We start from the raw sequence: 16324 nt of genomic DNA on the forward strand, positions 1-16324 counted from the left end.
GTCTGATTAGACTCTTTTATTAAAGAGAAGTATTCACATTGAATTTGCTATTCATGAGAAGCAAACTGTGTGTCATTGATGAACCCAAAAAAATATACTCAAACTATTGTCCTTTTTTTATACACAGGATGAGTCCATCCAGGAGGAATGTGGGGAAAGTGGCAGGCAGGAGGAGACCAGGCCCATGGACAGCCTGGAGGAGGCCGGATTCACCATCATCCTGGAGGAGGCTGGGCCCAGTGTCAGGCAGGAGGTGGCTGCTCCCAGTGAGGTGGCTGCTCCCAGTGAGGTGGCTGGGCCAAGTGAGGTGGCTGGGCCAAGTGAGGTGGCTGGGCCAAGTGAGGTGGCTGGGCCCAGTAGGAGCCTGACCGAATCCCAAGTGCCTCCCCTCCACCTTCCCAAAAAAAGGGCCAGGAAGGGGATGGTCACACAGGACGCATCCCTGCGCCTCATGCAAGAGGCCACCCGTTTTTTAAGGAGCCCCCCCGAAGCGGAAGAATCCTATGGCTGCTACTTAGCCAGCAGGCTTCTTCAGATGAATAGGGAGCAGCGCCTCATTTGTGAGCGCCTATTTGGGGAAACAATCCATAAGGGGCTGCAGGGCACGCTAACACAAAACACCCAACTACATGAGGCAGCCCCCCCTCCTCCTCCTCCTCCTCCTCCTCCTCCTCCTGCCACAACTGAAACACCAGAGCCACAGCCTCAAAAGAAGGCTACAGGGAAGGCTGCAGGGCAGCGTGGAGGAAAGGCTGCAGGGAAGAGAAGAAAATGATGACCTGGGTTCAGTCTGGTCTGACAGAAGACGCAGGCTGTTGTAGGACCACAGTCTGGGGACATCTAGATCATCTGCTGGTGCTGATGATCTCTGGGATTCTTGGACCAGATTGTGCTCCCTCTTATATGGACTCCGCAAGATCCCAATTTTCTGGTACACCGACTTTTTCCAGCGTTGACTTCCTCTTTATTTTATTTTGACCATGAATAAATGGATCATTTTTTGAGTTTAGCAAAAGACTTTATGTTTTTTCTTTGAAATCATTGATTTTACACACAATGTTAAATTAACAAGGGACAACAATCTCATTGAGTTTGAAAAAAAACACACCAAAAATACATTACTAATGTTAATAATGTTCAAGTGGTAAGTCTTGAAAATCAAAAAATTTACATAACCAAAAACGGTGCTTTGGGTTAACTTTATCTAAAAACTAAAAAATAATCACTATAAAAAAAAAAAACAGAATAATGGGTTCTTTGTGGTAACTTTACAAACCTAAAAAAAAAAAAGGGGAAAAAGTATTATTAGTATGGAAACATTGTTTTTAAAATGCATACTATATCATTCATGAGATCAAAGAGAAAAAGAATCCAGAAATCAGTTTGGGAGAACTCTGATTATGAACAGCAAAACACCTTCGTTCTTTATAGAGCCTTCGTAAAGAAGAAATAAAATGCGCTGCATTCAACGATCACAGATTTTGCAGCGTGATGAATGTGCTACCTACAATACGAACACTAGTTTTACTAGACCGAGTGCTTCCGTTTAGTTTTTGCTTATGAGCATGCGTCGTTTTTTTGTCCGTCGGACTAGCATACAGACGAGCGGACTTCGGGGTCCGTCGTAGTTACGACGTAAAGATTTGAAGCATGCTTCAAATCTAAAGTCCGTCGGATTTGAGGCTAAAAAAGTCCGTTGAAAGTCCGGAGAAGCCCACACACGATCGGATTACCAGCCAGCTTTAGTCCGTCAGCGTCCGTTGGACTTTTGTAGACGAAAAGTCCGACCGTGTGTACGCGGCATAACAGTACACTCTGATTAATGGCTAAAATTTCCTGAAATGACCTCTAAACAAATGGCCGTATTTTAAAAACTATACATCCTACAGCGAAGATCTTTATATTGTGAGAATCACAAGACCTAGACCTAGATTTTGATGTATAGTATGTCTCTGAAATATTAAAAATGAAGGCACAGTCGCAGTTTAGAAATTGCCCTTCAAATTTGGAGGGGGCTAGAGTGTAGTTTCAATGAATGTCAATGGACAGCGTGAGTTGCAAACAAATGGTTATATTGTGAAAACTATCAGGACTATGACTTAGCCGTGGACATGTTTAGTGGCAGCAGGGATAGCTGAACGTTTTGATATAAGATTTGTGTAGGTGGGCTTGAAAATGAGGGAGTGGCGGCAGTTTAGAAATCATGTTCTGATTTTCCAGCTTTTGTCATCTCCCACTCTAGTTTCCCCATTCATTCCTATGGGACCAATTTCGCCGCAAAAACGACGATATTTCGTGAACCATTCGGCGAAACGTTCCACAAAGTAATAGCACACCATTCGGGAACAATCCGCACGTTTTGGTATATTACTTGTCTATGTAGTGTAAAAACTGTGGGAGGAGTTAGGGTGGTAAATTTGGCTATAATAATAAGAACTAGAAAAGGTACAATTTCTGGGGAAATTGTGAAAGTGTTCTTGCCTCTACAACTGGAGTGGGCGGAGTAACTGGGTGGGGTGGAGTGGCTTGAGTAACTGTGAAAAGTGTTAAAAAGCTTAATATTTTAAAAAGTATAAATAGTAGTAAAAAAGTTCCATCATTAGCTGAAAGAGCTGAACATTTTTTTTAAAAGTAATTTTTTTCCTCAAAAATATTTTTTTTTTCGAAATTATTTTTTTTTTTAAGTAATTTTTTTTTCAAAAATAATTTTTTTTTTTTTCAAAAATATTTTTTTTTTTTCAAAAATAATTTTTTTTTTTCAAAAATATTTTTTTTTTCAAAAATATTTTTTTTTTTCAAAAATATTTTTTTTTTTCAAAAATATTTTTTTTTTTTCAAAAAATTTTTTTTTTCAAAAATATATATTTTTTTTTTCAAAAATATATATATATTTTTTTCAAAAATATATATTTTTTTTTCATGGGGCGGTCATAATGTTTCAGCTGATCATGGGGTTGTCAGCTTTTGTCACCTCCCGCTCTAGTTTTGAACATTTCACCATTCATTCCTATGGGACCAATTTCACCGCAAAAATGACGATATTTCGTGAACCATTCGGCGAAACGTTCCACAAAGTAATAGCACACCAATTAAATGACATTGAGGCCGGATTCACACTGGTATTTTTCAGCTTTTCACAAAGTTCCACAAGGTAATAGGACACCAATTAAATGACATTGAACATTTCGCAATTCATTCCTATGGGACCAATATTGCCGCAAAAAACTACGATATTTCGTGGACCATTCGGCGAAATATTCCACAAAGTAATAACACACCAATCAGGAACAATCCGCTCGTTTCGGTATATTACTTGTCTCTGTAGTGTAAAAACTGTGGGAGGAGTCTACAAGCATTATTAAGTCTAGCAGATGAAGTCACATGCATTTGGGGTGTCTCAGCATCTTGTGTTTACAACCACTGTTTCCTAGCAATGCTCTGCCCTGTTTATGCTTCCCAAATACTACTTCATCAAAACTGCCCCATCAGAATTACCCCATCAAAACTGCCCCATCAGAATTACCCCATCAAAACTGCCCCATCATATTCCTCTATTATAAATCAGTACATGGTGTGTCTGTCCCCTCCCCCGGGCTCTGTAATCAGCTGAGATGCTCCAGCCACCTCCCCCCCTGTGTATAACAGAAGCTTTGGTAACCATGGCAACAAAACAAACACTAACAGTACACTCTGATTAATGGCTAAAATTTCCTGAAATGACCTCTAAACAAATGGCCGTATTTTAAAAACTATACATCCTACAGCGAAGATCTTTATATTGTGAGAATCACAAGACCCAGACCTAGATTTTGATGTATAGTATGTCTCTGAAATATTAAAAATGAAGGCACAGTCGCAGTTTAGAAATTGCCCTTCAAATTTGGAGGGGGCTAGAGTGTAGTTTCAATGAATGTCAATGGACGGCGTGAGTTGCAAACAAATGGTCATATTGTGAAAACTATCAGGACTATGGCTTAGCCGTGGACATGTTTAGTGGCAGCAGGGATAGCTGAACGTTTTGATATAAGATTTGTGTAGGTGGGCTTGAAAATGAGGGAGTGGCGGCAGTTTAGAAATCATGTTCTGATTTTCCAGCTTTTGTCATCTCCCACTCTAGTTTCCCCATTCATTCCTATGGGACCAATTTCGCCGCAAAAACGACGATATTTCGTGAACCATTCGGCGAAACGTTCCACAAAGTAATAGCACACCATTCGGGAACAATCCGCACGTTTCGGTATATTACTTGTCTATGTAGTGTAAAAACTGTGGGAGGAGTTAGGGTGGTAAATTTGGCTATAATAATAAGAATAATATATATGTGAGATAACAGTAAGTGGTCTTGCTATGCAAGAACACTTAATGACTCTACTTAAACATTATTGTTAGCAATAGATCCACAGACACCACAGTATTCATTATTGCAGAGTCATTCTACCAAACACTGATGTATCTGTGTTAGGTATGTAGTGATGTGTTGATATAGCTGCTGGCTTCTATTGTGGAGACCCAGTTTTAAGACACCCTCTCTATAGACGTTTATCTTCTTTCTCTTTTGGAACACCATATTTAACCCTTTCATGACTAAGCCTTTTTGACATTTGGCATTTACAAGTTAAAATCCGTATTTTTTGCTAGAAAATTACTTAAAGCCCCCAAACATTATATATATATTTTTTAGCAGAGAATCTAGAGAATAAAATGGCGATTGTTGCAATATTTTATATCACACGGTGTTTGTGCAGTGGTGTTTTAAACGCAACTTTTTGGGAAAAGGGACACTTTCATGAATTTAAAAAAAAAACAAACAGTAAAGTTAGCCCAATTTTTTTGTATAATGTGAAAGATGATGTTAGACAGAGTAAATAGATACCAAACATGTCACGCTTTATAATTGCACACACTCATGGAATGGCGACAAACTACGGTACCTAAAAATCTCCATATAAATTTTATTTACGGTTGCCAGGTTAGAGTTACAGAGGAGGTCTAGTGCTAGAATTATTGCTCTCGCTCTGACGATCACGGCGATACCTCACATGTGTGATTTGAACACCGTTTACATATGCGGGTGAGACTTCCGTATGCGTTTTCTTTGCTGCGCGAGCTCGCGGGGACGGGGGCACTTTAAAATTTTTTTTTACTTATTTATTATATTTATTTTTATATTAATAAATTGTGTTTAAAGAAAAAAAAATTTTTTGGATCACTTTTATTGCTGTCACAAGGAATGTGAACATCCCTTGTGATAGTAATAGGTGGTGACAGGTACTCTTTATGGAGGGATCTGGGTTTTAAAAGACCCCCGATCCCTCCTTTGCACTTCAAAGTATTCAGATCGCCATTTTCGGCGATTCTGAATACTCTATATTTTTTTTAAACCGGTGCCATTGGCAGCCGAGTAAACGGGAAGTGACGTCATGATGTCGCTTCCGTGTTTACAATTAGGAAGCTGGAACAAAGCTGCTTACGGCTTCGTTCCAGTGTGTCCCTATCTGCCTGAGGCAGCGGATTGGTAATCGGGCCTCCCAGTAGAACGGGAGGCACGGTAAGAGCGGCGGGAGGCGGCGGGAGGGGGGGTGGCGTCCCCTCCCGCTCCCCCGGTATAACAGCCGAGCAGCTTTTAGCCGCATCGTTTGTTATACTTGGAAAGCCGATCGCCGGCTCTAAAAAACACTACCGGGATGATGTCAGTCTCTGGCAGGTGGGCAGTTAATCCTTCTGTTATCGAAAGTGCAGAAATATATTTTAGCTTTGTAATATCTACAGCAGTTGGGCATTCTACAATGAGAGGTATCATCACTGGATTTCCAAAGTCATATAAGATCATGTGATTCAAATTGCTAGCAACCACGTCAAACTAAAATTTAATTATTGGGTGGAGCTTTACTTTATTATGTTTTTTTAAGATTTTCCTATATGTTGAATGAACATAATTTGAATTAATAATGATGTACTAACAGATCAAAATGTTTTTTGTTTAGAAAGCAGATGCTCCATCTCATTGCATTACATAAATGAATGTGCAATTTTTGTGTCATTAGTATAGAACACAACTTTAAATGGGGGGTCTTTATTATGCTACGTTATACTCTTCAGTATAGAGTAAGGTTATCCAACAATTGCAAAAAAATTTTATGTTTGTGTCAGGAATGGTTGGCCATAGGTACATAAAAACTAATAACCCCTAATACTTCTAATTAATATTAGAAACTTTAGACTCCACTTCAGTGGAGTCTAAAGTTTTTTTAGACTCCAGTGGAGTCTAAAAAAAGAACTAAATGGGAGGAAGAGGTTGGTACAATAACGGAGGAACAGTGGAAGTACGTGTTGGCATTAGGGCCAAGGATCTCTCTGTCACCGTCACATGGGGTATCCCACTTGTACTTGATATATAGACTTTATTATACACCAGAAAAACTATTTAGGCTTGGAAGGAGGCAGGATGCGAAATGCCAACGTTGTGGGGAAGGGAGAGGGGACTTGATACACATGTTTTGGCGATGTCCCAAGTTATACAGGTATTGGGAAGAATTAGTGGAGAAAATTAATGCAGTATTTGGGTCTTCGCTAGACATGGAGGCTAGAACTTATCTTTTGAGTCTGATGGAGAAAAATGGCATGCTGAAAGATACCCAGACCGCAATTATAAGATGCCTGTTTCAGGGAAGGAAGATTATAGCACGGAAGTGGCAGGCAAAAGATCCCAAAACAGTAGCAGAATGGGAAAAAGAGGTTAAAGACATGATTATTAAGGAGGAACTCTGGTATAGAAAAAGAGGCAGTTTGAAGAAATATAAGAATATATGGAAGTCATGGCTGGAGTATGAATGGTCTGAATAGGTATAAGAGCACCAGGTAGAATGGGTGATGTGAGCATGAGGTGGAGGGAGGGTGAAAGGAATGGTGTGATGGGGGGAGGGGAGGTATGGAGGGGAGATAAAGGGTGAAATGTTTGGGGATACAGCTTTTTTGTATGTTGGTTTTCTTTTCTTTTTTCTTTGTGAAATTTTTATATGTGATGTATATACTACCTGCTTGGTTGGACAAGTCTTTATCTTAAATAAAAAAGGACGGGTATAATAAAGATAAGTTGGAAATCAGCCACAATGATGTGAAAAATGAGAGGGGATAAATTTTGATTTTCAAAGTTGATACAAGGTCTCTCAGAAAAATTTTCGCTGAAGTGGTAAAAAAGAAAAAAAAGGGAAGAAAAGAGGGGAAAAAAAAAAATTAGAAACTTATATTGGACTTCTTCTGGATCAACTGTGGGAGAAGGATTGTGTATATGGGATTGTATGATTTATTTATTTTTTTAAATTGGTTGAACTAGATGGACTTGTGTCTTTTTTCAACCTGACTAACTATGTAACTATGCATATATATCATAAAGGAAATTCAGCAGCAAAGAGCAGCACAGAAGTTGATATACACCTTCAATCAAGTGAAGCCACAGAGTATTCCTTATAATCTAAGGTAAATGAGTAATATTTCCCAGCTGAGTAAAAATGTGTGTGTGTGTGTATATATAATTGTGTGTGTGCTCAATTATAACTTCTATGCTGATGACACTCAGATATACATCCACACTAAACCGGATTCTACTTTGGCTGCTTTTCTCCCAACTGTATTTGTGAAATAAAAACTTGGATGGCTCACTATTTCCTTCAATTAAACTGTGACAAGATTGAAGTCATACTTATTGGCACCCCCATCAATTATGTAAGGCCAGTCCTAATTGCTTACCTATAGATGATACTGTACTTCAGTCTAAATTGAAATCTAGAGGTGATATTTGATGCTAGTTTAACCTTTGATCCACATGTACAAAATGTTGTCAGAACATCTTTTTTCCACTTGAGAAACATTGCTTGGCTGCATCCTATCCTATCATACACTGTAGCTGAAAAGCTGATCCATACATTTGTGTTTTCCTGACTTAACTATTGCAATGCTCTACTCGCTGGTGTACCTAAATCCACTAATAATCAACTTCAATATGTTAAAAATTCTGCAGCCAGAATCCTGACTAGGTCTGGTACAAGTGATGATTTTCCCCCTATGCTGGAGTCCTTGCACTGGCTACCTGTCAGGTTTTACATAAACTTTAAAATCCTCTTGGTCACCTATAAGACTCTTCATGGTTTGGCACTCCATTATCTCTTTGAGCCTTTATCAACTTACTCCTCCTTCGTAACCTCAGCTCCTCACATTCTGGTCTTCTGTGTGTCCCCTCTACTCACCTACACTCAATGGGAGACAGAGCCTTCTCCTGCTATGCCCCAAAACTCTGGAATTCACTTCCAAAGAACATCATAGGGTCATCTTCTCTAAACCTATTCAAATCAAAATAATTTTCTTTAGACAGGCTTTCACTTAATTATCCCTTTTTTCCTTTATGTTATCCTGTGTATTTCTTGTGTTTTACTTGTAAAGCGCTTTGAGAAGCTGCCTTTTTTTGGGGGGGGGGTAGCGGGTACCTAGTTTTCACAGGCACCCAGCTCCCTCTTCCTCTGCTGGCGCCGTGGCACCAACCAGTTCACCTCTCCCCCAGCCAGGATCCCACACTTGCAATGCCGGCGCCACAGAGAGGAGGGGGAGAGAAGCGAGGCTTCGGGCGGCCGCATCGCTGGATCGTGGGACAGGTGAGTGTCTGTTTATTAAATGTCAGCAGCTACACTTTCTTTATCGTACATCACGGGACACAGAGCCCTAGTAGTTACTATGTGGGTTATATAGGCCACCTTTAGGTGATGGACACTGGCACACCCTAAGACAGGAAATTCATTCCCTATATAACCCCTTCCATTACTGGGAGTACCTCAGTTTTTTCACCAGTGTCTTAGGTGTTGGTCTCGAGTAAAGATGTGCTATGCTGAGCTCCACTGGAGTAATGTTTGCTGGGGAAAGCTATGCAGCCGGATCCATTCAAAGTGTCTTTTTAGGCCAAATTGAATGGTACCCGGTCCTCATGGCAGAAGAAACAAGGTTTAGCCTGTAACACTTCTCTTTTTTATAGCTGGACCCCGGGATCCAGTGCTTTGTTTTTTTCAGCCATAAAGCTTCCTGGCGGGAGCTATACGGGTCCAAGGGAGTGGAACCTTGATAAAAAGAGACCTCGGTCCTTGAAGGTATTTTAACGGAGCACACCGTGAGGGGTGAAGATTGGGTCTGTTTGGTTTTACCACAGAATCCTGTGGCAGGATAAGGTAAGTGGAGATTCCTAAGGAATTTTAAATTTCTTATGGATTTTCTCCTTTAAAGTAAATGTTGCCATGCCTAAAAGTCGCCACTGGGGGCTGTAAAGAGCACACCTGGTTCATGCTTCCCATATCTCGCTCTGTGTCAGCAAAAGCTGCAGGCTTCCTCCAGTCAAGCAGTCCTAAGCCTCTGGTAAGATGTTGGAGGGGGGTTTTTACAAAAACGCCCCCCACCTGGGCAGGAGTTTCTCTCCCCTCTCAAGGAATAGGAGAAGGAGTCCAAGACGGCATGCCGCTCCGCTCCCTCTCCCACCACCATAACAGCGGTGGCTCTCCTTCTCTTCCTCCTGCTCTCCTCCTCACCACCACCCCCCCACATGCCGATCCAGTCGGATCGGAGGCCCGCACGCACATGAGGGAAACAGTCTTTTTTGAAAAGAGGGGGGTCGCAGTGGGAAGACGGAGGGGGGCATGGCTTAGCGCAGCATTGATGTGTCTCAACGTCCACAATGCAGGGCTGTAAAAAGCTATAAGAGCTCCATTTGCCAGGCTGCATTCGGCTACGGAGGGACACAGGAGCAGACGGGGTCATGTGAGTGGGGTGACACAGGCATTCCAGAGCACGTTTACTTAGCATCAGGCATAGCATCATTAATAGCAGCGGCAGTGGATGGACTATTGCTCAGCAGTGGATGCGTTTTTTTCTGGCAGTACCTCTGCGTTTGTGCTTAGTTTGATGCCTGCCAGAAGGGGAGGTGTAAACACCCCAAAAAAGAGACCCAAGGGTATCACCCTCAGGCTCTGAGGACCCGAGTCTCACCTCTACAATGCCATCCTCCCCTAAAAGACCTTGGGTGGCTGGTCAGGGTGAGCCATCGGGTCCATCAAGGGTTGCAATTGTTTTCACCATTTCAGCCCCTGTCTATGTTACTGGGGAAGTTTTCTCCTCAGCCTTTGTGGGATTGGATAGGATAGCTGTTTTAGGAGAAAACGCGATAGGTCCCCTTCTTCTCCCCAGGACCCTCAAACAGAGGAACAATGGGCGGGAGAGGATGAATTCCCCTCAGGGGACCATGAAGAGGCTGATGACTCCTCTTCCGGGGGATCAATTGTGGAAGAACCTTCTTCAAGTTTCATCTTACTGAGATGGTCTGCTCCAAATTTAAGCTGCCCTTAACTGAGTCGGCTGGAGGCCCACTTCTTTTTGGGTTTGCTAAAACCTCCTCAGGTTTTGCGTGCCTTTCCTGTCCATTCTTTGCTGGAACAGCTTATGTATTCTAAGTGAGATTACCCAGATAAGCATTTTTATCCTCCTAAAAAGTTCTCAGTACTTTATCCTATGGAGGAAAAAATCACTAAAAGGTGGGATATACCAGCAATTGACGTGGCTATATCCTCTGTGAATAAAAATTTGACTTGTCTGGTTGACAACGCTCAAATACTTAGGGATCCAACCGATAAGAAATTGGAATTCCTGTTTAAAAACACATTTTCTTTGGCAGGTTCAGTGTCTCAACCTGCAGTGGCGACAATTGGTGTATGTCAATCCTTGAGGGACCAGTTGAGACAAGTGCTCAAGGTTATCCCTAATCAGCAGGCCCAGGATTTAGCCGAGCTGCCAGGTGCTTTATGTTTTGCAGTTGACACTATGAGAGATTCTATTCTTCAGGCCTCTCGCCTTATGCTTAGGCTGGTGCATATACATAGAATCTTATGGTTGAAAAATTGGTCAGCATAAACAAAAAAACTCCTGGCCGTTTTCTTTCCTTTCTGCGGTCAACGGGTGTTTGGTGATAATTTTGGACAAATACATCCAAAAAATGTCACCCTTTTTCCAGTTAAGAGAAGAATTAAATGTCCCTCATTAAAACGGGCGCCTTCTCCAGGGCCAAGGGTATCAGCCTCCAGGCAGTCGTGACGGCCTCCCCAGCCAGTAAACCTACAAGACAGAATACTAAAAAGCCTCTTTATGAAGGGGCACCCCCGCTCGCTCGAGTGGGGGGAAGACTTCTGCAGTTCTCAAGGGTCTGGCAGAAAGAGTTTCGAAACAGATGGGGGGGGTCTCCACAATAACTCTAGATTTCAAACTAGAGTTCCGAGAATTCCCGTCTCCTCGTTTTCCCAGCCAAAGATCCAGAGAAAAAGAAGTCTCATTCAAGCATTAGACTGCCTTTTGTCTCAAAAAGTGATCATGGTGATCCCCATGGAAGAGCAGTGGTTGGGGTTAATTTAAGGCTTTTCACGGTGCCAAAAACCAAATGGAGATGTCAGACCCATTCTAGATCTCTAAGATCTAGAAAATCCGCTCTTTTCGCATGGAATCAATCTGATCAATTGTCTCCATCCTACAAGGAGGAGAACTTCTGATGTCAGTTGACATCAAGGATGCATACCTGCATGTGCCTATTTTTCCCGCTCACCAGAAATATCTACCATAAATAATAACATACGAGATTTTTCACTCCAGCAGTATATAATGAGTTTGGAAATTGTAGAGAAATGTTCACTAATAAATTACAATTTAATTACACCCATTAGATTTTAGACGACTAAAATTAGTTTTAGTCGACTAAAATGTACTGGAGAGTGACAGATTTAGCATGTCAAAGAATACATTAATCATACTACAACAGAAAAACAATGTGGATAACAGGATATTAAGTCCATGTGCCTAAACCAGGTAAACAGTTGCTACTTTACCTTCACTTTCAATGATAATGGTAAACAGGACAGGCTGACCAGACCAACTAGACCACCTATTTCACAATTTTTGCAAGGGATCCTGATGAGTGTTTGTGCTTATGCCGCGTACAACGATCAGATTTTCCGACAATAAAACCGTGGATTTTTGTTCGAAGGTTGTTGGCTCAAACTTGTCTTGCATACACACGGTCACACAAATGTTGGCCAACAATTTTGAACGTGGGGCACGCAGTGATGTACAACATGTACGACAAGCCAATAAAAAGGAAGTTCAATAGCCAGTGCACCACCCTTTGGGCTCCTTCTGCTAATCTCGTGTTTATCTCGTGTTAGTAGAAGTTTGGTGAGAGACAATTCGCGCTTTTCAGCCTCATGCTTTTCAGTTCATTTCTGTTTTTCAGTTTGTGCTTGTTGGTTCGTATCTGTTCTTCACTGCATGTTGTCAGTTCATTCCTGTCTTTCAGTGCATTCTATTTATAGTTCGCTTCTGATTTTCAGTGTGTTCTTGTCCGCTAGTTTCTGATTTTCAGCTCATTCTTGTCAGGTCCTTTCTGATTTTAAGTGCGTTCTGTCAGTTCGTTCTGAGCAGCCGTTCTTTTTCTAGCCATGTTGTGGTTACGTACTCATCATAAAGTTTGTGCTGTTGTTGGGCTTGGTGTTGGAGTTATTGCTTTGACCCAAGTCCAGTCCATGAACAGGGGGAGGAGGAGTTCTTGGACCAAGAAATGGTTGCTTAATCATGACCAGTTCTCTCATATGCCTTTGTTGCGGGAGCTCCAGGAGAATAATCCTGATGATTTCAGGAATTATCTCCGGATGACGGACCCCGTCTTTCACCGTCTGTTGGCTTTGCTATCCCCTTACATTATGAAGCAGGACACCTGCATGCGGCAAGCCAACACTCCTGAACAAAGGCTTGTCGCCACCTTGCGGTACTTTGCGATGGGGAGAAGTCTCCATGATATCAAGTTCATGACTGGGATCTCCCCCCAGGCTCTGGGAATAATTATTCCAGAGACCTGTTTTGCCATCATTCAGGTCCTGCAGAAGCACTATATTAAGGTAAGTTTTATCCTTTAACATCACATTCTATGTATTTAATGTTTGCTAATGTATTGTATTTATTTCATCATTCCATAATTACCATGATTGTAATATGCTGTGAATATCCTCTTTGTTCTCATGCATGCTGTAAGCTTTTAATGCTCCTTTTTTGTCCTTCATGCATATTTGCCTTCACTAACCTCCCCAGCATGCTATCCTGGGCCCATACACACCTAACCTAGTCACTTAGCTCAATTGTAGTGCTTACCCTAAACACCCTCTAAAATGTGGTCAAATTTTATTGTTGTCCTTAAAGTCAGGCAGAGTGCAAGAGGCTTTTTTTGGGGGCCAAAACTCATTTGGAACCTTCCCCCCAACCGCTAAGTCAACCGATACCAATACTCTATCTGCTGACTTTGCCAAACCCATACACACTATACCTACCTCTTTTGTGTTCATAATTATGAATGAATCCACCAAAGTATGTAGTGCAAGTGCCTGCCTGAATACTTTCAAATGGTACTGTTTAAAGTTTTGTTCTCCTATTATCTTCATAGGTAATTGCAGAATGTAAAAATGTTCTTCATTTTGGACAGTGCGTATTCATATTTTTGTATTATGTATTGTATTATGACACTTCTTACCTGTCCAGTGGGCTGTCAATAGTGTAAGTAAGGAGGGGCTGGCCAAAGTAACACACATTATTAATGCATTCAGCTCTCAATGAAGTGGAGACAGTTACCTGTCAAAAATATCTCCCCCCCACCATAAAATTTTTCCAATGGGCCATCAGAGGGGGTGAGGAATCTGATGAGTGGACCTTATACTTTTGTCTTTAAATACTCATTTCAATAAATGGTCTACTTATGTTGTCCAAGAATGTTTGTGTCTAATCTGCTTGCAATGTTATGTGCAAAAGTGCCAATTTTTTTTTCTTGTTGGCTCCACAGTTTCCTTCCAACCCACAGGAATGGCAGACTGTGGCCTCCCAATTCGACCAGCAGTGGGACTTTCCCAACTGCGGTGGTGAGATAGATGGGAAGCACGTCTGGATCGTCCCACCCCCCAATTCGGGGTCATACTACTACAATTACAAGGGGTACAGTAGTATTGTGATGTTAGCAGTGGTGTCGGCGACTTATGAGTTCCTCTATCTGGACATGGGGAAGAATGGCCATATGCCAGATGGTGGAGTGATCACACAGACTGAATTTTACAGACGTCTCCAGAATGGCAGCTTGGGCTTGCCACCTCCAGCAGATAATGTGGCGGGCCTCCAGTTTGTTTTTGTGGCAGATGAGGCCTTTGCGCTGGGGGACCATCTGATAAGGCTGTTCCCCATGAGGACCCTGGAGCAGAGGGTTTTTAACTACCATCTTTTCCAAACGGCCATCAATATGGCTGAATACAAACCGAACCATATAATTATGAGCTGCTGCATCCTTCATAAATTCCTAAGGAAGAATGCAGCCAACTATCTGGCCTCAGTTGTGGCTGAGGCCGACTCACTGGCACAAACAATGACGGTGCTTGAAACTGGCCATTCTGGCTTGCCCCCCCAAAGCGCCCGCGAAGTACGGCAAAGCTCTGTGGAGTACTTTACGGGTAGGGAGGCAATTGAATTACCAGAGACTCTGGAAGCTCTTTAAAATATTTTTTTTGAAAAACTAAACTCATATTTCATTTGATTAACTGCTTGTGTTTCTTATCTGTCTCCAATGGGTTTTTATTTTTGGCCATTTTCTTCAATAGTGCAAACGTAACTTATTTGATACATGAGGTGACAATCTCTTCTTCAGCTAACTATTATGTTGTGCTGTGGGTCTGCTAAACACACACAATGTTTTTGTTGTTAATGTATGTAATGCATTAATTATAAAAATAATTATCCTTTTCAACTCCATGAATTAATTGCTTGTAGTCCCTAAAATGGCCTGATTTTGGCAAATTTTACAGCACAGTGGGGGTTATTTACTAAAGGCTAATCCACTTTGCACTACAAGTACACTTGCAGTAGTGCAAAGTGGATTAGCCTTTAGTAAATAACCCCCATTGTCACTGTAACTACACCAACTTATTAAAAAAAACTGGTATTGAGCACTGAAAGAAGAAGCCACACATTGTTGAGCATAAAACATTTTACTCCAAGCACATTCACGTTAGGGTTTTTTAACAAACCAACATCTTTGGTGTATAACATGTATGTTTGACAGTATATAGCCTTTTTTGTGGCTAAACAGGCATGTTTAAACCATAACTTACACATCCCCAACTCAGGAACTTACAAAGTTCAACTTTGCTAAAGTGAAGGCCATATGAGACATTAGTATGTCAAAACTGTGCTGATTTTGCCTTCATCAGATGGGGTGATCTCACCCCTGTAAAAGCCAAATTTTGAAGATGCACACAAATTGGGATTCAAAATTTACATTTCCCTCATGATCCCATGCCTAAAATGTATGTCTTTTCCCTACATCTATTTTGATAAAGCCACAAAACACACAGTGTGTCAACATGTGCTATCTGCCATCATGGGATATCAATGCAACCGTTTTGTGGGTGCAAACCCTTCCTCCAAACTAAAGTAGGTGAGAGGAAGGGGTTGCACCCCCGAAACACGTCCATTGCACATGTTGACACACTGGGCCTTATTTCAGAAAGGACAATCCACTTTGCCCTACAAGTGCACTTTCAAGTACACTTGCATTGCACTTGTAGTGCAAAGTGGTTTTGCTTTTTTGAAATAAGCCACAGTGTGTCAACATGTGCTAGCTCCCATCATGGGGGATCAATGGACGTGTTTCGGGGTGCAACCCCTTCCTCTCACCTACTTTAGTTTTGAGGAAGGGGTTGCACCCACAAAACGCGTACATTGATATCCCATGATAGCAGATAGCACATGTTGACACACTGCGTGCATCTTAAAAATTTGGCTTTGCACCAAAGTACCAAAATCAAACATGTTAGCCAGGCCAGGGTCATACACAGCAGATCAGCAGATGGACAAAGGGATGTTTCCAGAAACATAAACGCAAGCCAGGCCAAGGTCATGCACAGGGAGTCAGCAGATGAGGACAAGGAACAAAACAAGACAGTGGGAGGATGGATGGAACAGACTGCAGGGCAGGGATGCAAGGTAACAGGTGGGACCGGATGGGGATCAGGACAGGGAGACAGGATCAGGTACAGCTGTAACAGGTTCAGGTTCAGGGTACAGGAACAGGCTCAGGATCAGATAACAGGCTAGCAGGTCAGGGCGCAAGGACGATACCAAGGCAAACATGTGAGTGTTTGCCGGGTATTTCTATGCCTGTAATTGGCCTCAAGTGACACCTGATTGCAGGAGGTGCTTTCTGATCCACACTGCCAGGATCCAT

At 41.9% G+C, this 16324-nt stretch overlaps 1 protein-coding gene across 1 annotated transcript in view; it reads left to right on the forward strand.

Moving 5' to 3' along the window:
* Nucleotides 1–16324, forward strand: part of TRPM6 (transient receptor potential cation channel subfamily M member 6) — a 318859-nt gene that overhangs the window by 260149 nt on the left and 42386 nt on the right. Inside the window, exon 35 of the mRNA XM_073634261.1 lies at nucleotides 7394–7476. Within this exon, the coding sequence (XP_073490362.1) occupies nucleotides 7394–7476 (83 nt within the window). The remainder of the gene's footprint in view (nucleotides 1–7393; nucleotides 7477–16324) is intronic.

Source organism: Aquarana catesbeiana, linkage group LG01, assembly GCF_042186555.1.
Source record: "Aquarana catesbeiana isolate 2022-GZ linkage group LG01, ASM4218655v1, whole genome shotgun sequence".
Classification (NCBI taxonomy): Eukaryota; Metazoa; Chordata; class Amphibia; order Anura; family Ranidae; genus Aquarana; species Aquarana catesbeiana.